Source organism: Platichthys flesus, chromosome 19 (assembly GCF_949316205.1).
Source record: "Platichthys flesus chromosome 19, fPlaFle2.1, whole genome shotgun sequence".
In the NCBI taxonomy this organism is placed as follows: Eukaryota; Metazoa; Chordata; class Actinopteri; order Pleuronectiformes; family Pleuronectidae; genus Platichthys; species Platichthys flesus.
The window spans coordinates 12,981,392-13,003,521 of record NC_084963.1 but is presented as its reverse complement, the minus strand read 5'-3'; the positions used below and the strand labels follow the sequence as shown (position 1 = coordinate 13,003,521).

The following is a 22,130-nucleotide window of genomic DNA, read 5'->3' as shown; positions in this document are numbered from 1 at the left end:
TCTTCACTGTGACCGACTCCTCTGACATTTTCCAGCTGCAACCATAACATTTTAAGGTTTGAGTCATTTGTAAACAGACCTCCCTCCACTCATCATCTAAGAAAGCTCAGTATTGTTTGGCCCCTGATAAATATTTAGACTTGTTTTGTTGTTGAGGATGTTTGGAAGCTGTGCGCTGCCATTAAAGTTTCAGATTCAATATATCACAGCTGCACTTCTAAGTGAGATGGAACATAGCCCTGTAGGATTGTCTGTATTACATGTTACAAGTTGGGGCTAATGAATCCAACTCAAATCCAGTGAATACACGTGACTGTGTCGTGGATGCACGTGTCTCAATGAGTTGTTAAAACTATCTACAGACTGTGAAAGAGATAAGTTGCAGACTGTTGCAACATGTGTTCAGAATTCTACTCTAATTTTGATTTTAAAAAAGGTTATATTACAAATATTTCTCCACTAACATGGGAGATGATAAAAGTAAGTCATTGCGTAATATGCAGAACAAAAGATATGAGACAGTCAATTACCTTTGGTCATTAAGTGCACTTAAAATGGTTGTGTGAAATGCATTGTGTGGCATCTGAGATTAGGTCTCATTACAGCATGACATTTTCTATGCGCCTTTAAGAAATATAAAACATCAATATTCAACACATGTGATTAAAGAGGGTTCGGTAAGGACATTCTTTAGATTTGCTCTTGATGAGGTTTTTTATAATACATTTTAAACTAATGTAAGTTGAATCTTAAATGATCCATTAAAAGGTTGTTTCACAAAACTACTAAAAAAAGCTAAGTGTTTACTTCCAATAAGCAAAACATTTGATTTGTTAAATTGACTTAAACATGTCCAGTATTAATACAAAAAGGGCCCATGTTTCGGTAAACACTTTATTTCAGTCTTTTGTGTTTTTCTAACATCGAATACTTACATTTGAGATTTGCACAAATGAAGAAAGTGAGTTCAATCTCCACCATGTATACATTTAATTGACACTAAACATGGCCTCGGTCTGTGGCCTTAATCACTGGATAAGACAGTGAGGGTGAAAGATCAAGAGACAAGGACAAAACTGTTGTTGTACATCACATTTATTTAACCGAAAATGTGTCTTTTAGGATGAGCTGGAGGCGGCCACTGCAGCACGTCTGGGTTTGGGGACGGTGCCTTCCCTGAAACCATTCCTGGAAAATAAAGAATGAGATCAATTTAAAAGAATGAATAATTGTACATGGTTTGATACATAAGTAGAAGTAGTCAGACTCTGGTGAAAAGTCAGAGTCACAGTAGTTTTATATTTCACAATAATGCTTGACAATTTACTCAGGTTTTAGTCACGTTTATAAACAAATTAACTTGATGATTCCAGTCTCCTGTTTACAGACTGGTGTACCATCTGAACGTGTAAACAACTTGTGTTACCTCACCTGTTGTGATCTGATGATTAATACTGAATATTTATTTCTCCCAGTTTTGTTTGGACAGAAGGCTAAACATCAAGTCAAGACTGGCATTTTGGCACAAAGTAGTGTGTGTGTGTGTGTGTGGGGGGGGGGGGGTATTCTGGTGGCAATTGCTTAAACAGAAGATGTAATTTCAATTGAGATGCTATCTAAACCATGAGTTGGCATTTTGACTTGTCAAAGCAGGATAAGAGGTTCAATGATTACATCTTGGAAACTGGCAGAGGTAGATGAAACCACAGCAGTGAGAGAACATGTCCAAACATCTGCCCTGAAAGATCTGTACTTTTATGTTAAATAACATTCATCACCTGGCTTCATCTTTGATCGACAGATTTCAAGTCTTTAATAAAACCAACTTCGTTGCACAAAGTTTGTTTATCAATATTCACTGAGCCGAAGGTAAGTAAGCTCTGATGGTGAAAACTACTGTACGACTGCCTAAAAGATAAGTTATACGTACTATAATTAAACAGGAAGTCTATCAAATCCCTACTTCAGAAAAAGAACTGGAATATGAACAGAGTTTTAACTTAGATGACATAAAGTTAAGACATTTGGTTGGCAGTTTGTCACTTTGTGTGGATGAAGAGTTGGAGCTGATTTACTGTAATGAAGCCAAACTTTGTGACTGGACAGGCACCAAAGGAACAAAAGCTTGTCTATATTCTCACTACACACACAAAACAATGTTTCCTGCCAAACTGAATAAGTTGCTTTAAAAACTGCACAATCAAGCAACAGCAGTTTCCAGTTCTATGTCACTGATTGAGTCTTGGAATGAAGCTTACCTCAGAGAAAATACTGATATCATTAGATTTCATTTGTTCAGACATTTTTTTCAACCATCATTGGTAAGCAACATTGACAAATCTCCAGAGTTCTCATAATGTTACCTCAACAAAAGCCACGATGGGGATAATGTGCTTATAAAATCTAGCATTTCTTTGATTAAAATGTCTATGGAAAAAAAAGTGGTTTTAAGTCAACTTGCTTGTCTTTCCATCACGGAATAGGTCAATACAAATTAAATCAAATCCGGTGATTGTAAATCAAGATGCCAGTTAAAAATGAATTACCAAGAAAGTGTTATACAACCTAATTATAAGTATGAGCATCATGATACATTTAATAATTTGTATCGAGTCAACTTTCAGACATGGAGTCCAATAACAGACAGAGAGCAAACTTGCTTTCATAGCAGAGTTAGCACCTAAGTGGCAGCACATCTAAATCTGCATCTTCAAGTGGATCGTACCTGAACCTGCGGTACACAACCTTCATGTGTCTCAGACGGCCGGTACCAGTGGTGTTCCTCCTCTTGGCCTTGGCGCTCCAGTTGTCTGCAAAACAAATATTTCAATGCATCAAATTAGCCTGGACATTCACGCCAATGTAGAGGTGAATAATGCACTGATATACAGACAGTGGACAAACAAAGTCCATTTCTGTCAACAGTACATAAAGTACCTAAGAGAAAAAATCCTCTTTAGAGGATAAAAACATAGCTACACTAAACAAGCACTCAGGCGATTCTCCTGCATGTTCTTTCCAAGTCATTCATTCATAAAGCCACACTTACACTTTCTCTTGCGCTTCTCGGGGTAGCCACACTTGCCGCAGCTGGACTTCTGCAGGTGATAGGCCTTGGCGCCGCAGCGACGGCACAGGGTGTGCGTCTTGTTGCGGCGCTTACCGAACGAAGATGTCCCCTTCGTCTGAATAAGAAAGAGACGCCACAGGTCAACGACAACTCAACAGACTTGAGCACAGGTTCAGAGCTCCGGCAGTCTTGTCTCAGTTACAACGTGTGAATCACAGAAAATCATTTGTTCAGACATTTGTGTTTGAGAACATCACTGACAAGACAGAGGATCAGCGACAACCACTTGATGCATGTAGGGGATGTCATACGCATGTGACAGTAAATAATGTTTCACACAGAAAATCTATCAAATACAGTTCAGTGTTGTGTAGATAATCACTGAAAAACAATACACAACTGCTTCTGGAGCTATTTTAATGTATGTGGATGTTAAATGAACAAAGTAGAGCAGGTAGAGCTCTTCACCTGGTTACACACTGTATAATAGTTGTTGCTGCTATGGATTTGTTTATCATACGTCACTGGTCATTATATTTGAACTTTATCAGTTTGTTTAAGCCTGTTTTGCTAAAACAATGTTTAAAATGCTATCAATGAAAGGTGTTGACTTGTACAATCACAGTGAATTACTTTATAATGTATGACCGATAGAAACACAGGCTTCAAAACATATTCAAACGACTTTACAGGTCTATTTACTTTGTACAGATTCACCTAAATGAAGCACATTATGAAACTAGCTGGTTGTGCTAACCACTATGGAGGAGCTAGCTTGTTAGACGTCTCACTGCCTGCTTAAAACTTCAGGATAAATAATAGGTGTAGTTTTGACTGTTGGCAAATACAACCAAAAGCATTTAGGGTAATTTAAACGTTAGCCGCTCGTGTCCCGGGTGAATCAAACTGAATTTGTAAAGCGAGCCTCGATGCTAACGAGAGCCTGTAGATGCTAGACGGAAGCGACACGAACAGCGTTATTTTCTTAATAAAATGGAGCTTCGTCTCAAAAATAGATCATCCGAACAGAGACGGTGTTTATCCAGTACAGAAACATCCTGAGTCGGTGTCATCTTAACGACCCATTGGGCTGATGTTTGCAGATTTCTGTGTGACAGCGTTGCTTCTCACCATTTTCGTCCGAGGGCTGGGGGAAAAGAGACCGGAAGAGGAGCAGGCACCGCATGAAATCAAATCCGTGCTGTTTCCGGTGTAACACTCAAATGCGCCCCCATACTGTTTTGCATAGGAAAACGATTATTAACTTAATTTCCCAACGCACCGACTTTAAAAGTTCCCACTCAAAGCATTATATCCATTAATATTTAAATAACGTAAAAAATTAAATGTTATATATTCTAAAACACAAGACATTATATGAAAATATAAAAATGTAATTCTGGTGTGTAATTTTAATGTGAACTGACCATGAGCATATTTAGAAGGCTTGGTGTCACAGCAAAAATATAGTTGATAATCAGCTAGAGACATATCCTGTATTGAAATGGCCCTTGTTTCAACATTTAGAGTTTTGCTGTTGATACTGTGTTTGTATCAGGAAACTACGTTTGTGCCTTTTGGGGCAAACATAGAGCACAGAGAGGAGGGAGATAATTTATAACTTCACATAAACTCTCAATTCATGGTTAATCTATGCAGGGTTAATGTATTCGTGGTTAATGTATTCATGGTTGATCCATGGCTGGATTAACCATGATGACAGAAAGTAACACTGCGGATATAAAACACAAAGGGGCTGTGTTCGCAGGCCTGGTCTCACCCTTTGAGGATGAAGAGCTCAACAACTCTGTTGAGAGTAGTCAGAGAAGTTTGTTGCAAGACATTTTTTTGGTGCAAATAATCTGCATACATCCAACTGGGAGGTGCCCCAGGAAAGACCCCAAACATGCTGGCGAGCTTCATGTCCCATCTGGTCTGGGAGTGAGTCAGGTCCTCAGGGTTGCGGCCCGAGAGAAAGATGTCTGGGCTACTGTTCTCACCTTGCAGGCCAAATTAGAAAAAATAGGTCGTTATGGAGAATAGATTTTTGCAGGAATTTAACTATCAGTGTTTCTGTCTGACTTGCTTCAGTTTTAAAATAACTATGTGTGTCCCTTCTAAAATATTTGTCAACCGAAGAATAGATTAACAGATTTACATAGAGGCCCCCAGTAGGTTGGGCTAGATAAATGTTTCAAGACAGTAATGTCAAATTATTATGGGTGGGTCAATAAAGAAAAGACAAAAAAGAGCTGTCATTAAAAGTTACATTAATGAGACGACCCACAGAGCAACATCAGTAAATACCTGAATAATCTAAAGACTACCCATGGCATAAAACAAACTATCAAAGTGGACAACGAAACTGAAACAGTTTTCTGCAGCACTTAAAGACCCACTGGTTCCTGTCAGTGGATCAGCTCTGGCAAGGTAATATACACAGGTCTCGAAGAGCATAACACAACAGCAAATCACAAAACATAATCAGAGAACACAGCAGCAAATAACAAATCACAGCACACACAAAACAAAAAAGAAAACACAACAGCAAATCACAGAACACATTGGCAAATCAAAAAATACAGCGGCATTAACTTACAAAAAGGCTAGGTGACTGTTAATGACGAGGCTTATCGCTGATTAAACTGTGGAATGATGTGTTGTACTCGCAGTAGTGTTTTGTGTCTTTTGATTTGCTGTTGTATTTTCTTGTATGCAGATGTTTAGATTTGCCTTTGTGTTTTGCCAGTGTGGTTTCTTATTTTTTGTTGGGATTTTTGATTTCCTGTTGCGTATTTTTCGATTTGCTGTTGTGTATTTTTTTTGATTTGCCACACTGCTGAAAACTGTTAAATAGTGCAAAAAATGCAAAAACAAATAATGGGACACAAAAATTGCTTATCGGAGGATTTTTATAACCTACGTTTACACCCTGTAATCTCATCGTGACAGTCTTTTTTTTTCTGCCCTCATTGAAATCTCAGATTAGGGGATGTAGTGATTGTGCAGGTGAAGGAGAGCGTGACCTTGTCCTCTCTGGCTGTATTATAACGGAGCATCTGACTGAGTGCGCGTCCCCGTTTGCCAGGCGGAGAAAAGGCGCATCCTCCTCCATTTACATTTCAGTCACGCAGCTTTGCTCACATTGGAGATGGAGCATGCGGGATCCGTGAGTCTTCTCTCTCTCTCGCAGCTCGCATCCGCTATTTAGAGACAGAGAAAGGAAAACAACCTGGATGCATCTTCTATATCTGATTAAGTAATTCAGGATTTATTCTGGACAATAACAACCTGGATTGTTTGCCTGCGACTGCACCTCCGTGTCTTTTTCCCCCCGTCCAGCTGTTTACAACATCTGCAGCCTATATCACACACAGGCACACACACACACACACACACACACACACACACACACACACACACACACACATCCAGGGTTTATTCTAGGCAGGATCGGAGCCGTTGGCGGCTGCTGATACATTGCGATGCTTCTCCTGCAGCAGCGGTGATGTGATGGCGTGAGGGGCAGTGAGCTGAAGCCCAGTGAGGAGGTGAGGGACGATGCCCGGTGCAGCGGGCGCAGGACACCTGCTACCCCGGCCCTGAATGCAGCGGAGAGAGACACCTTAGCGGGTGTCCCCACCTTCAGCCCTGGATGCTGCGCCGCAGAATGGGATACGCCGACCCGTCGTCGGGCAAAGACATTCTCGGCAATCGCTCCCTTTGTTTCATATTCATTTGCGCCTTCGGCCTCGTCACGTTACTGCAGCAGATTCTCTACGGGAAGAACTACATCAAGAAGTAAGTGTTGTTTCTGTGCAGCGGCCATTGACTAAACACAGGCAATTAGAGCGCATGCATGCAGGCCTTGCTGTTCAGAGTTATCCACGCTGTAATGATAATAACCAGCTTTGAAAAAGCATGTTTTCACAGCTTCCATTGATCCCAATGAATAACCGAATGTTGTTCGAACAATAGGCCAGTGATTGATAAGCTGATGGTGTTCAGTCTACATGTTGGGGACGCATGGGGGGGGGGGGGGGGGGGGGGGGGGGGGAGACAAGCTCTTATGGCTGAAAAGAACAAAAGCAATTAACCATCCATCTTTCTTTCCCAGTAGAAACAGTCTCCATCGGATTTCTTTTTTTGATAATTTCTGAAAGCAAGGCATCACATTCATACCATACACAGTGCTCCAGCTCGTGTATGGTAATAGTTTCCCCCCTTTCTTTTCCCTCAAAGATTTTTATTTGATATTTTTACGTTTCAGCCTTTCTTGACTGGTAGTAGCCTACATCTGACAGAGCATCAGAAAATCATACTGCAACTGAAAGCTCCTGGAACTGATGATGATGACAGATATGGTTAAGATGATGTGTATTTCTTATTCACCCCCCCCCCCCCCACCCCCCCCCCCCCCCACATCCCCTGATAAATAAATCATTTCCCCCTACCAGGCTGCTGCAGAGCCAAGTTTTATAACAGCTCTGCAACAGTAGTAGTATTTAACTCCCGGATGCATGGCTCTCGAGCTGAATCCTGCTTGATAGTTTCCACCCATTTGAACCAGTTTAAAATTACAGGCCCATGTCATATTTCTTTTATTACACATTCTGAGAAAATTTCAGTGTGAGACGAACAGATGCTGAGAAGCCGGGATGTCTGATCTTTAGGTGGTTTATATAGAACACACCTAAATCTCACCTCAAACGAAAGAAACAATTAGAAGAACTTAACCCCCCCCCTCCCCCACACACACACGTCCAGATATCTGACACTCAGCACATATATGCTTCCTCCAAAGCAAACATACATGTGCTGCAATCTGAACAGCTCCCCCACAGCGAAACCCTCCCCCCCCTCTTCTCCCACCTTGCTGGGCTGGTCTGGATGCTCAATGTGGATTCATGGCATCCTGACCTTTGCGGTGAGATGGATGAATCCAGCCCAGACACACATGCACACACACAGGCACACACACAGGCACACACACCTAAATGCTCTGTGCATTTAGGTGTGTGGGCCTGGTGCTCGGCCTAGGAGCGATTGGGGGGGAACAAGCCACGCGACAAAACCACTGAGCTCAGCGGCAGCCATTTTGCTACAGACTGTCTGCACACACACCCCAGTGCAAGTGGGGGAGAGAGAGAGAGAGAGAGAGAGAGAGAGAGAGAGAGAGAGAGAGAGAGAGAGAATAGGGGGTGATGACTGTGCTTTCATGCTTTTTTTGTGTGTGCGTGTGTGTGCGTGTGTGTGTGTGTGTGTGTGTGTGTGTGTGTGTATGAAGCAGAGTGAGAGGGAGAAACGATGTCATCTTACAACATCTCTCCAAGCGTAAACAATCAAAAGTCGATGCCACATGGGTTCGGCCGCACCCTGATTCTTCCTCAGGCCTGGGACCATGTTGGCAGGGGCATGCGCTCCTGTTTCTGGGCAAAACAGGCATAAAAATACATTTATCTTAACTTACGTTAACAGAGACATCTTGACTGGACTTGCAAATGAGAAGACATTTGGGTGCTGTAATTGAGACAAAGCTCAGGGAGTCGTATTTCGGGCTTAATTTGTCATAAATCTCATCTGTTCCTCCCAGATGAGCAGGAGATGGCAAAGGTCCCTCCACTAAATGTATGAGGGTCCCTTTGCACTTGATAGATTTGACCAGGAATCTGGCCGTTGAGTATCAAAAATTAGTTCCCCTGCCCCTCTGTGCTGACATCAGGGTGAACTTCTGTCGGATTGTAAGGTTGCACCTGCAGGAACAAGCAGGGAGCTTAATAAAGGATAACAATGCCTGGCACACTTCTTCTGTGCTGGCAGACATATTCACTTTCAGCTGTAATGACCTGAAGAGGGTGAGATCTAAAAATAGAGGGAGGAATGCCAAGGGCCTCAGGGTGGGAGCAATTATCCAGAAAATAGCGGCTTTGCAATTAAGTGCATGTGGATGGGTCATTATCAATTCATTATCGTTATGATTTATCGTGTAACTCTATAAAACATCAACAAAAAAAAATGTCCTCGTCCTAAATCAAAAAATCTTGGCATCTCTATCAATCAACTGATTTATACACAAGCCTTTCTTGGTGCCTTATGTATGTGGACTGTATCTCCTGAGCAGCTCAGTGTTTTTCTCCGACATGCTGTTGACTCAGCTGTATACAACGAATAGATTTTTCCTCCATAAAAGTATATATTTCATAATTTTTAAGCGATTGCGCCGTTTACCAAAGTGATTCCCTGTTAAAAGTCCATGCAAAGCATAAACAAGATAGAGTCGGTGAGGAGATAACGTCTGTTAATTTCCTGTTTTGATAAGGACAGGAAGTCCTTGATGGTAACAGGAAATACCTCTGGACATACAATAAGTACTAAGTGGTCATCTGGATCAATGGGCCTGGCCTATACCCTTATAAAAACCAGAGCCACAGAATCCAATATAACAAAAGTCTGCCTGCTTTCAAGTCCCATTAACAGCGCTCCAGGGTAGAATCAAAGATCGTTAATGCTTCAAAGCAACTTTGTGTCTGTTGTTTGTCCAATCTAATGCTGAGATTACAGACCTCGTAATCCAGTCAATGGGATATAAATGGGCTCTTAATGCTTGTATGCAAGATCAGATGCAGTAGCATGAGATTGATTACACTTTTATTGAAGGCAAAGTTATTGGAAAATATCAGTAATTAACAATCTTGATGCTATTAATAAGCCAGGAGGCACAGCAATTTGTTGGTGATTATCTATTTTATATCATAAGTGACCACATTATGTCACTGTGATTCTCTTTTCTGGGCTATTTCAGGCACGTAGCCTAAAGCGATGGACAGATGTCTCTCAGCATGAGCTGTTCTGTCCTGTTCGGGTTTGTTCTGCAGCCGCTTGTTACAGGGAAGATGGAGCGGCTCCAGAGAAGCCAAGTGGGCCTGCGGATCAGTGTAGACCACATTATGCACCCAGAGAGGCTCTTTGGGTTTGATCTCTCTGCTAAATTTAGCACGACGCCTACAGAGTACTCACAATTATGAGTCACACATGAATAGCTGCATAGTAATCAGTCACATAATAGGAAGAGTTGTCCGGTTGTGTAATATATTTGTCTTATTCTTATTTCAAACACACATTAACACATGTCACATTAACCCTATTTTGAGTCCAACCTATCCTACACTGTCTCAATTCTGTCACTAAAAGCTTAGTCAGCAGCAGAATATAGTCCCCAGCAAACAGACTATTTGAGTAATGTTTGTAACAACTTGCAGAGCTCAGCTGCTTTGGGAAATGACTGAGCCTTGAAAAAAAGATATGGTGTTTGTCACCGGTTATTTCAAGGGCATTGTTGATTTTGCTGCTTTATTAGGATTTGTTGACGGTAACAAAACTGTAGATTATTGCCAGCTGCTCCAGAATAAATATTTCATATTGCTTTTTATTGTGTCGCCCATGTGTTGTTCTCCTCCCGGAGGAGACTAAACATCAATAAGGACTTGAGAACAGGATGCAAAAATAAACTGGATGTGAGTTTAAGAAGCACCTGCACCCAATGATCTCCTCTGTCAAAGATATCCTGACTTTAACCATATTATTATATAGGTCAAGCTCCTGTGGATCCTATCCCCATTAATACAACCTTAGCATTTTTTTTTTTCTGTGGAGATTGGCCCAATGTTTTTTGTCACACATACTTGAATGCAAAGCGAATATCGTGGCCCAATGTTTATCGAAGTCGTATATAGCCGCCACTGATATATTCACGTATGTGTAACCAGGCCTGTGGTGTCCAGGTCCAAGTTGAGATATCCCATCACCTGATTCGACAAAGAGCCAAGGACAACATATAACAACTTTTTCGCCAGTCTGATAAGCAACTAACAGGATAAATAAAAGGATCTTTCTGTGTAAAAGCCTCCAATCGGTTAAATTTGGCTGAAGTGATGGTCTAAATTGTCCACTTTATGGCATCTACGCTTGGCGAATCCGTTGGCATCTCCTCAGAAGCGACTTGACATTTGCAGAAACATTGGCAGCGATAATTGTTTCACCCATTAAATCGCAGCGATGATAATATATTGAAGTACAAGTGTAACACTCCTGGAGGCCAATACTGCAGAGTGCGATTGTTTGAATAACACACAGGACGATGGCGACAGCCCAGCAGATCATAAATTCAACAATTCAAACCCCAGTGTCATTCTAAATCCATTCCAAGCATGTTTGATGTCACATTATGAATGTTTCTCTCAAGCCAAAAAAGTTGGTCCCCCTTAATGTATATATATATATATATATATATGTGTGTGTTTGTGTGTGTGTGTGTGTGTGCGTGTGTTTGAGCTGTGAGTTCTGAGAGTGGACACATGGGGCTTGGTTATATGTGTTTGACATTTGCACCAAAAGGACAATAAATCCCAAATAAACTGATTCATTTTCTTACTAGTGCGCAACAGTTTAGCCGACTCAAAGGGGACGAGACAGGAAATTGGACCGGTCCCGTCAATTTCTCGGATGACAGACCGCTGAAGCCTGCCAGAAATGGAAGGAAAAGGTACCTTTCCAGCGTTACTGACTACACAACACATCTGAGAGAAGGGAGTGTGAGATGCAGACAGACAGACAGACAGATAGAGGAAAAGGACAACACAAGTTTTAGATCCATCCTAGTGACGGCCCAGCCCTGCATGCGTGGACTGGGCCGCTGTTTAGTGCCCATCATTCTCCTGTGTAGATGCTGTAAGACACAAACTGCAACACATTTGGTCCAGCACACCTAGGCCAACACAACTCTTCTCTTCATTTCTTGACTTATTTTGAATTCTGCAGGTTGAGGAAATGAGGGCCACGTTACCCATTTAACTCTAACTTAACCTGTCTGCATGTTGACAGATGTTTCCGTCAGAATATTCAGCCAGATTCAAAGATCTCCGTAGTAGTCACACCCTGCGTAGCCGGTATTAAGAAGAAAAAAAAACGCTCTCAAAGGTAGGCCAGTTTGAAGGTTTTCTTTTGTAGTCTTTTTTCTCACAGAAACCCAAGAATGCCTCTTTTTCTTTTTCATTAGTCTGAAAGGTATAAACTCTCATATTTTGTTCAGTGGTGGTTGCACTTCAGGTTTGCTCTTGCATGTTGTCTGATCCCGTCCACCTCGAAACCCCAGTTTCCCCCGAACCCCACCACCCACCCACTCCCCCCCGCCAGAAGCTGGTTGAGCCACGGTCTGTCGCTGCACTGGCTTCTCCTCGTTCCCTCTGTGTACCATCCAGCACCCATTTCCAAATGCCTTGTTCCCCTCAACCTGTGTTTCATGTGTTCCGCACAGCTCTGTGTGTATGCCATGTACATGGTGTGGACACTACTCTCTGCTCCCCCCTTTTTCTCCCCTTCTCACATCTGCATTGTCTCTCCCTGTGACCTGGATCTACCCCCTTTTTTCCTCTTGACTTTTCTTGTTACAAGAAGACAGGAAGGTGCCAGATTTAACCCCCTCCCTCCCCCCAAAGTTCAAAGTTCATCGAGGATGTCCCTATGGCAAAAAAATGGAAAAGATGCAGGTTTAGTTCTTTCTCCTCCCAGATTGGTTTGCAACCAGCATTAAATGGTTCATCCTGGCTGCCATTATAGATGAAATCCATCTCTTACTGAAGCAAACACAGAACACTTGCAAAGGTTTCGTCATCTTAGCTAAAACAAGCATTAATAGTCGTCATTCAAATAGTCAGATATAATTATGTAGGACAGAGGCTGCTCACAGTAAAACCTCAGATATATTCTGCATCATCAGGTGGATGTAGACAACCAGTTTCATCGCTCTTTATTTGTATAATTTCATCCCAGCAACTTCTTCCTTTTATTGCATCCCTCCATTGTATTGCTCGTTCTTTCATCATCATTATTTATTTTCAAACTCGCCTCATTTCCCTCCACATCCACAGGTAATATGTTTCAGTTTTATACATCTTTGAAAACACCACACTGCATTTAATCTCTCTGACAAATACCAACATTTGTTCTGACAAGTTCATCCCGCAGTTGCCGCCATTTTGGCATTAATTCCCATTTTTCTCAAATGTTTATGTTCTACTTTTTCTTTTGATAGTCTTTTACATCAAATGAACTCAAAATCAAATAACCTTTTAGTTGGTAACATTCATTAAGAGACACATTTCGAATTGAAACTGGAACCATGCAAATTGCCCAGACTTATGAGAAACTCCTTCCCACAGACGACACCTTTGACGCTTCAAAATTGATTCCTTCCTCTCTTCTTTCAAACTTCGTCCCAACCACTTCAACGTTATATAAAATTCCAAAAGTCTTGCCTCTTCTCTGATTACCTGTTTGCATGGCCATCTGTGTACATGTTTACGTATCAAAATATCAGGTAATCAGCCATTGAGTCACTCTGCAGCACAATGTATATACAATAATACCTTGGTGCAATTAGCTATACAGATTTGTACATTTAAAATATTAATTATAACATTCTGCCTGACAATAAATCACAGACCCTCTCATACTCATATCCACCAGATACTACACATCTAATCCACCATTTTAACAAGCTTGTCTTTTAAATTAATACACATCACATATGAATCATGAAATAATGGTGTTAAATCCTGTAAGTTCTCATCATGACCTTTAAGATAAGGTAAAATATGAGAGGTATTGTTTCTCTACATCCAGTTTAACATTGGTTTAGGCTAAGATGTAAAAGAATCTGGTGCAAGTGTCAACTAAACCGTTTCCTTCTCTCCTGTTGCATCCGTTGCATCACTTGTGTCATTTGTCATCCCACAGTGCTACTCTGATATTCTTCTACTTCATTAAGTCACTCTATAGATATATATTTTTTATTAAACAGAAATAATGTTTTGCTTTATTATGTACTTTAAGCACACTATTTGTAATATATTGCATCTTATCTCTGTGGTTTGTTGTTAATTTTGTTAGAGTCTCTTGTGTCTGAGGAGAAGTTTAGGCAGGCGATGACTGTGTCTATCCCATCAGGTATCTGGATAACTATGATGGCTCCTTTGAGTACAACTCCACTGCATGCAGGGAGCTCAGGCAGGAGATTATGGACGTCAAAGTCCTGAGCATGTGAGTTTGGACCTGTGATGTAGACAATGGTGGAAAACCTTGTTTTATTTATTTGGAATGAATGTAAATTCAGGTAGGTAAAGAGAAAAATGTTCCCGCAGTTTGTATGATATATGAATAAACCCCATTTCCCACATGAAATAAATATCAAATATATTTCATGAAGCAAATATTGATTTTGTTAAAGTCTCGGGCATCTTTAAATTACCTTTAAAATTCCCCACTCTCAAGATTCGATAATTATTGAGTGATAAAGTGGCAGACATTATATATATATAATAAAATGCACTCATTACAGCGTATACCTTTACCAAGGTCCAATAGTCCCCTTAAATTCAATCAAGCTGCAACAATTGATATCACGTCCCCAAAAGTGCCTTATTTTTGCCATTAAAATTCCTGAAAGTGCCACTGATTGCCGTACGCACCAATATGCAATGGGTTGTGTCCCTATCTCACCACGTTAGATATCCCCCACCCCTCCTACAAAATTACATGAAGATCAGTTGAGTAGTTTTTGTGTTATCCTGCTGACAAACAAGCAAACCCAGTGGAAAACATAACCTCCACGGCGGAGGTAATAAACAGCAAACGACATGTTACAGGCCCACACACTTGAAACTTTAACGGCATCACACTATAAATAACATTTCTACATCCTGCAGTAGATTAATGGCCCGATTCATTGCACTCCTCAAACAGCCAGTCATGCTCACGGCAGTCTGAGCTGCATATTTCCTCTGGTATGAATATGATCATTGTCCAGTGACCTTTTACGCATGTCCCTCAGGCGGTCAAAGTTTTTTATCAGATACATTCTGGGTGCCTGATGAACGGCTGTGAGCCACACTGGCCGCGGCAGAGAACAGCCGCTGTCCCTCTGCCAGAGCGACCGAACTAGTGGTGCCACTCAGCCGCTCAGAGCGAATCCCAACTCCCAGTCATCTCAAGAGGAATGACATCTCAAGGACAAGCTATTTAAGGACGACGATGGAGCCACTGCCTTTGTGTTAATGAGTCTAGATCCAGTGGTGCCGCCATGCCCACAGTTATCCCCCCAAGTGTTCTGTCCCCTTGTTTGTCGTCTCGTGTTTTTTCCTTGATGCTTCTTCAATTTACTACCCCTGTAGAGACATGGGTAAACGGATAATTCATGGCCATGGGTATCGTTCCTCATTCCACAAGTCTCTCTGCCTGTCTGCCAGGGTGAAAACCTCTGACCTGTTTGAGAGGTGGCGGAACCTGCAGGTGTGTAAGTGGGAGCAGAACAAGGAGGAGGCCAGCAACTTCAAGTAAGAACCACACAGTGTCGGCCACATAAATAAAGCCTGTATCTGTCTCATTCAATCAATCCCATACTTTTTCTTTAATTCTTAGTTTATTAATATGAATAATATTAAATTACCTCAGTTTGTTTACTGCACACATTTCTTTGATTTTTCTGTCGCTCAAAAACATTTCTATTTACAGTCGTTTCACATTTACTGGTTTATTAAAAGCAAATTGTTAATAAAGATTACTTTGAAATAATGAAATTACTGATGATTGCTACTCCTGTGAGGGTTTCAAAGTCTCTAGTTATAAAACATGGTTAAAGACAAATTATTTTCTTAGTTTGTCGACGTGTGATTGGTTTCTAAAGTAATTGTTATGGAGCATTACACATCACAAATCCCAAATCAGTCTGATTTGATGCTGTTGCAGTTTTATAAGAAGGGTTTAACTGGGGCTTAATTAATCCTAAACTTAATTAGAGTCTCTATGTAGGACAGAATTCTGCAAACATTTGGTTTAATAATGCTTTCTGTCGATTGCTGTATGCTTTTTTTATTGCCCCCATTTAAATGTGGAAGCCCAATCTGAGACAAAAATGAGCTTTACCATCTCAAGAATTTGATTAGTTGTTATTTATTTAAGTTATAATATTAATATATATATATATATATATAATTAAAAAATTGCACAGTGTCAGGGTCTGTATGATCTTAATGAGGAGGTAAAGCTGATATCCTGATGCTGCCCCTCAGTCGCCGGAGATGAAACTAACTCTGACTTTCCTCTGGTGTCTCCCTGAAGGATGTCTCTGTCTCGCTGCTGTAACGCTCCTTCCTTCCTGTTCACCACCAAGAGGAACACACCTTCAGGCACCAAGCTGAGGTACGAGGTGGACACCAGTGGTATCCTCCCCATCACCACAGAGGTCTTTAAGATGTTCCCAGATGTGAGTTCATAACCTGCGTGATATACTGTACAATCCCATATGAGCGGTGTAGGTGTATATAACCTATCGTTTCTATTACACTGTGCTTACCTGGTGCTGCGATCTGTTTGATTTTGAAGTGCCCTCTTCTCTGACCTTAACACAACCGGTCTGCTTCCTGCAGGATATGCCATATTCCAAATCGCAGTACAAGAAATGTGCTGTCATTGGAAATGGGGGCATCATCAAGAACAGCAAGTGTGGAAAGGAAATCGATTCAGCAGATTTTGTATTTAGGTACGCAGCATATAATCCTTCAACTAGGACAATAGTCTGAATTAGACCCTGTCATGTAACAGCAGTTTCTGATTACTTTAACCCCAATTAGAATAAACAATAGGTATATATGTGAGAGCTGCAGTATGATAAACACATTTATTTTTGCTCTTTAATAGCAATGTGATTGTGATTGGAAATTGAAATCTTTCTCTTATGCTTGACAAAATATACCTGCAACTCTGTATATATTTGCTTAGTTTTAAATGAATCAATGAATCAAGTCAACTTGAAAACCTTTGAACTCGTTTATCAGTGGACTTCTTTTTTCTTTTTCTCCAGGTGCAACATCCCGCCCATTATTGAGAAGTACTCAGCGGATGTTGGCACTAAAACAGATCTGGTGACAATAAATCCGAGCATTATTACTGAGAGGTACTGTAGATATGAGTCAGAGTGGGGATTCAGATCTCTCTCTCACTCTGTGTGTGTGTGTGTGTGTCTTTGTCGTCTCCTCCTTTGGTTTTGGTCAATTCACATTATGCCTTCTCTGCAGATTTCAGAAGCTGGAGAAATGGCGACGACCGTTTTACGAAGTCCTCCAGAACTACGAGAACTCCTCGGTGGTGCTTCCAGCCTTCTACAACACCCGCAACACAGACGTCTCTTTCAGGGTCAAATACATGCTGGACGACTTCGACCAGCAGCGAGGCGTGTTTTTCTTCCACCCGCAGTACTTGCTCAACGTGCAGCGCTTCTGGGCGGTGCAGGGCGTCCGGGCCAAGAGGCTGAGCAGCGGCCTGATGCTCGTGACCGCCGCCTTGGAGATGTGCGAGGAGGTTCACCTCTACGGCTTCTGGGCGTTCCCCATGAACCCCTCCGGCATCTTCATCACCCACCACTACTACGACAACGTCAAGCCGCGGCCGGGCTTCCACGCCATGCCTCACGAAATTTTCAACTTCATCCACATGCATACTCGCGGGATCCTCCACGTGCACACGGGGCAGTGCACGTGATCCCTCACTCCCCTGCTCCGACAGTCGAAGCACCGTTGATATCTTTTTTATTTGACCTGTCACGTTTTATGTCAGTGAATGGGACACTTCACCATTTTTCTCCGTGTTTAAAACGAGAGTCAACCACACATTGAAGGTTGCTTGCTTTACCGAACGACATACTTCTCTTTTAGATGCATACCTGAGGTCGTCTATTTAGCCAATCAAATCACTCTGGTTCTCTTTGACTGTCGGACCATAGGATGCTTGTTTTTAATGTGAAAAGTGGTCTACCTAGTGATGTTGTTTTGTGAAGTTTTCTAGTGGCTCTGCTGTACAGAGTTATTGTTTTCTACTCGACGTTGCACAGAATATTTATGCTGACATGGGGCAGCCTCGGTGTCTTTGTGCTGCCTCATTGCCCCCTCTCTTCTTCTTCTTCTTCTTCTTCTTCTTCTCTATTTCCTCTTCTGCTCTCTTTATCTCGGACACTCTGTGGGTGTGGCAGATTTGAATAGTTGTGTAAAACAAAGCTTGAACCTTGATATCGAGCTAACATTTAAAAGAAAATGATAAAATTGTAACATCCAACTGTCTACTTTTTAGATCTATTTCTTATTCACCTGATTGATTTGGTGAATATTTTAAAACATTGCTAAAATGGCCTGTTTTCTGGGGCCTTGGATGTTTCCGGTTTGAAAAATGGGGCTCATTTTCCTTTTGGCTTTGTCGTGATTTTGGACAAAAGCCAGAAACATATTTTGCAGCGACACCTAGTGCAGCGAAACGTTTGACTTCACCCGATTTGTAAAGAAACAGAGCACTGTTGAGTGACCCAGCCTCTCGCCGTCATCCTTGTCTTAAGCCATGCTGCCTTAGGAGATATCAAACCCTTCTCTTTGTTATGCAGTGCACCCATGCGTTTCGCTTGTCTTCAAATGCTTCAACATCGACCTAAAGCGTAGCTGGTCTCTGGAATGAAAAAGACGTTTTAAGACTCGTTGAGGTGACGACGTCCATGTGCAACTTATATTCTATTGGAATTAGTGAAGTCTGAACACCGTTCATAATCATGTAATGCTCTGCATGACTTTACTCTGTACTTGGCTTTGTGTGTGCCTGCTTCAATGATCACTAAAATATGTTTACACTTAAGCCTCTACTGAATCTCACAGTGCTTGGAGATATGTACATGAACTTTGTCACGGAAACACAAATGGATCTTTTGAAGTGAATTGTATAATAGTGGATGCGTTTCCTATTGATTAAAGATGCAAGAATGAAGATGGTTGACGCCCTTTTGTGAAGCGGTACAACACTTTTATGTATACTGTGTTAAGTTATTTCCCCTTTGAACTGTGGTCTATTTGCACTCAACAAAGCATTGTGCATTTAACTAGTGCACTTGAACACATCATGGGTTTTCACTGTTTATTTTGTTGTACACAGCACAAGTTTTTTAGAGACTGTGAATCAAATTTTTGTTGATCATAAGTTCATGCTTGGCTGAGCACTTGTCATATTCGAACCATTTGTATTTAAAAAATATTGCTAATAATATTGAAACTTGTTGTTCCATTTTTTATCTCAAGTGACATGAGTTTAGCAAATATGAACACCAAAAATATTTTGGATTGACCACAAATTGTTGTGCAGACACAAATTAATCAAGATCAGTAAAGGAAAGGAACCCTGGTGTGTGTGCAGGATGAAGGTAATATATTTAACACAGTGCTTCTCAACTGACTCTGGATATTTCTTTATACTGGTATAGTGTTTGTAAATAAACTTGTTTGGATTTTCTCACATGTATGATCGTTATTATTGTGTATGAGTCTCCAGCACTATACTTACATGCATATACGCACATACTAGTAAATGATCTTATATTAATAATAGTAGAATAGAATAGAAGAGAACAGGCATTTTCATACTTTCAATAACCACAATTGTTTCTCTTAGAGAGCTTGGACATACCACATCTGCTTCTCTTGACAGTTGCAGTGATGCCAGTCTGTGAGGATGTGTAACCAGCCCCCCCCCCCCCCCCCCCAAGAAAAAAATCCGCTGTCAGTAAAGGATGAAGTGATTCGATCTGGCTGTTTCCATCACTATTCATGTTCTCTCCACAGACTGTATATAAAGAAAGAAAACGCATTTCCACTCACCCACAATTATCCGGATTAACCCTGGATACCCAATACAAAATTCGGAGAGCCTGCCATCATCCAGGGATGTAGTCGCAGAAGCAAGGACCCGTCCAATCAGGAGTCAGTCCCAGCTTTCAACCATGACGTCTCACCTCGTTTGACCAAATCAAATAACTAATTGCAAGAACCACCTTTAATGACAGAAACCACGTTTGAGAACAACTATCATTTGATATGTACTTAGGCCCCCCCCTCCCATTAATTAACATGGAGGAGGTGGGATTTATGACCTATTCTGCAGCCAGTCACCATCAAGACGTTATGGCTTCAATTCTGGGGAGCAGTCATGTCGTCCATCTTTATTTGCAGTCAACAGTTCTCTCTGTCTGACCTGTCATTCTTCATCCAACCACTAGATGTCCCTGGACTTTCTTCATGTCTAATATTCCACTTGCTCACCTGTTCCTCGGCTCCAGTCACCTGACCTTTACACCTATGCCTCTTTCTTTCTTTTTCTTTCTTTGGTTGGTTTATTGTCAGGTGGCAACCATCATGAAGGTGCGTTAGCGCCATCTGTCTTCCTTCAAAGTCATAAGTCTGCCTTTTGCAATCATACATTTCAGCTTCATCTGTCCCTCGTCAGTTGACGTTTAAAGTACTGTGCTATTTGACATTAACAGTAAAGGAGGATAAATGGTTGAAATTTTTTTGTAAAAACTTAAGAATGAAGAGTTAGATTATTTTAATGTAGCTTAATTGATGAGTGGTGGAAGATATCAAATCCCATAATTAGATGCAAGCGATATTAGTTTCATAATAATATAATTAAGACATATGAACAATATAACAATATTACTGCAGTTTTTAATAGTACTTAACTAGGTATCAAGAACAGTACTTTGTAAGAAGTAATATGTTCTATTGTATTTTGAGTATATTTTGTTGTTTCCTGAACTAAGGCAGTAGGACATTCACTGAGACAGGATCACACTGAAAAAAAAAAGCTGAACAGATCATTTATAGTCCATTTTCACTGCAGACAATTTTACATGCCGCTGTAGGTGTAAAGAAGATGAATTTCAGCTGAAATACACTTCATTTTTCAGGGTCTTGGTATTTTGCACAGACTGTGGTGGTTCACAGGCATATGGTTGCACATTAATGGAGCAAACTGATGAAAGCCGGTGTAAATGTTATCAATAACAGCTTTGTTATGTGAGAAAGTCCTATCTGTGATCACACTGTAGAACCTCGTTGTGTGGATGTTATGAATGTGATGGTTCATATAAATGTTGCCTTATATTTTTAGTGGAGCCGTGCCTCGGTTTACTGTTTCACATGACTCTGCTGTCATCCCTTGGTCGGGGTAATCTGATGTTGAAAGATCAATATGACCAAACTCTGCCCTCCCCATTGATGTCTGTCTCATCAGGTAGCAGCAATAACGCTAATGGGAAGGTTTGGCTCATAACCAGGTGCAGATGTGTACAACCGTGAACCAGTAAAGGCCGGAGGAGTACAGAGCATGTTTGTATACAGGTTTTTCTAGAAAAACACAGACTCGCTTAAAAACAAGAAATGAAATGAAGAAAATGTATTAAATATTATTTTACACACTGACGGTTCTCACATTTGAATGGGCTTGAAAATCGACAGCATGAATGGAGATGGAGGGAAAATCCTTGATCGTGGTGATTTGCACAAATTCGAACTTCTAGATAAATTTATCAACATGTATTTTATTAACGTTATGCTTAGTAAGTACAAGAACAAATTGTGGTTGAAGTAGATTTGCCTGTATATGACTTTGTGCTTACAAATTGGAGTACAGATATAATAGTGCTATCAATCCTCTCATCTTACATTTGAAAATAAAGCTAAAATATGAACCTGTTCCCTTCGCTGATATCTAACAAAGAAAACAAATCAAAGATGTATATGTCTGCTCTTTCGGGACTTTTATCGGTATATAATCTTTTTGTTTAATCAGACTCAGAAGAAGAGTTGTAGTAACTGAGAGTTTGTGTGTATGTGTGTGCGTGTATGTTTGTGTGTGTGAGTGTCTTTGTTTGTCTGTCTGTCTGTCCGTCTATGTACTTGTGACATGTCAAAGCGAGACGTCCCGGGCACGTAAAGCGATCCTGACACCATGAATAATGGAGCGTGCTGTGGCAGAGAGGATAAGTTCTCTGTGCAAGGCTCCTTTTTCACAGGGCTTTCTCCCATGGGTCACGTGCATGCTGAGGTGACAGTATTCTTTCATGAGTAGTGTGTGTTGGTTGTATGGCCATATACTGCCCAGGCTGGAGACATCCATGCAGCTATCCGTCCCTTTGCGT

At 41.0% G+C, this 22,130-nt stretch overlaps 2 protein-coding genes and 2 non-coding genes across 10 annotated transcripts; 1 reads left to right on the top strand and 3 right to left on the bottom strand.

Annotated features, from left to right (window-relative positions):
* Positions 1 to 1,077: 1,077 nt before the first annotated feature.
* On the bottom strand, positions 1,078 to 4,309 carry rpl37 (ribosomal protein L37). Its single transcript, XM_062412587.1, has 4 exons — positions 4,202 to 4,309; positions 3,050 to 3,185; positions 2,726 to 2,810; positions 1,078 to 1,188 (listed from the first exon to the last, which is right to left on the bottom strand). The coding sequence occupies exons 1-4, from the start codon at positions 4,202 to 4,204 to the stop codon at positions 1,119 to 1,121; spliced, it is 294 nt and encodes a 97-aa protein (XP_062268571.1). The 5' UTR covers positions 4,205 to 4,309; the 3' UTR covers positions 1,078 to 1,118.
* Positions 2,252 to 2,328, bottom strand: LOC133975635 (small nucleolar RNA SNORD72). The gene has a single exon (XR_009924776.1). It is a non-coding gene; the product is annotated as a small nucleolar RNA SNORD72 (small nucleolar RNA).
* LOC133975636 (small nucleolar RNA SNORD72) lies at positions 3,257 to 3,336 on the bottom strand. The gene has a single exon (XR_009924777.1). It is a non-coding gene; the product is annotated as a small nucleolar RNA SNORD72 (small nucleolar RNA).
* Positions 4,310 to 6,197: 1,888 nt separating the features above from the next.
* st8sia5 (ST8 alpha-N-acetyl-neuraminide alpha-2,8-sialyltransferase 5) lies at positions 6,198 to 19,451 on the top strand. Of its 7 annotated transcripts, none has more exons than XM_062413521.1 (9): positions 6,198 to 6,871; positions 11,505 to 11,612; positions 11,951 to 12,046; positions 14,075 to 14,167; positions 15,298 to 15,459; positions 16,244 to 16,388; positions 16,552 to 16,664; positions 16,986 to 17,078; positions 17,200 to 17,792. In XM_062413521.1, exons 1-9 carry the CDS (start codon positions 6,726 to 6,728, stop codon positions 17,660 to 17,662), a joined length of 1,419 nt encoding a protein of 472 aa, XP_062269505.1. In that variant the 5' UTR covers positions 6,198 to 6,725; the 3' UTR covers positions 17,663 to 17,792. The 7 variants fall into 7 exon arrangements, with proteins under 7 accessions (XP_062269505.1, XP_062269501.1, XP_062269506.1 ...); XM_062413522.1 differs by having other exon boundaries at positions 6,199 to 6,871; positions 15,373 to 15,459; XM_062413517.1 differs by having other exon boundaries at positions 16,986 to 19,451.
* The last annotated feature ends 2,679 nt before the right edge of the window (positions 19,452 to 22,130 follow it).

Excerpts from the sequence above, each read along its gene's own strand:
- st8sia5 (XM_062413517.1), top strand. The coding sequence starts at position 6,726 with ATGCTGCGCCGCAGAATGGGATACGCCGACCCGTCGTCGGGCAAAGAC. Across the intron at positions 6,872-11,504 it reads GGGAAGAACTACATCAAGAA|TGCGCAACAGTTTAGCCGAC; the intron begins GTAAGTGTTGTT and ends TTTTCTTACTAG. Across the intron at positions 14,168-15,297 it reads GACGTCAAAGTCCTGAGCAT|AGACATGGGTAAACGGATAA; the intron begins GTGAGTTTGGAC and ends CTACCCCTGTAG.
- rpl37 (XM_062412587.1), bottom strand. Across the intron at positions 2,811-3,049 it reads CGAGAAGCGCAAGAGAAAGT|ACAACTGGAGCGCCAAGGCC; the intron begins GTAAGTGTGGCT and ends TTTGTTTTGCAG. Across the intron at positions 1,189-2,725 it reads GTTGTGTACCGCAGGTTCAG|GAATGGTTTCAGGGAAGGCA; the intron begins GTACGATCCACT and ends TTTATTTTCCAG.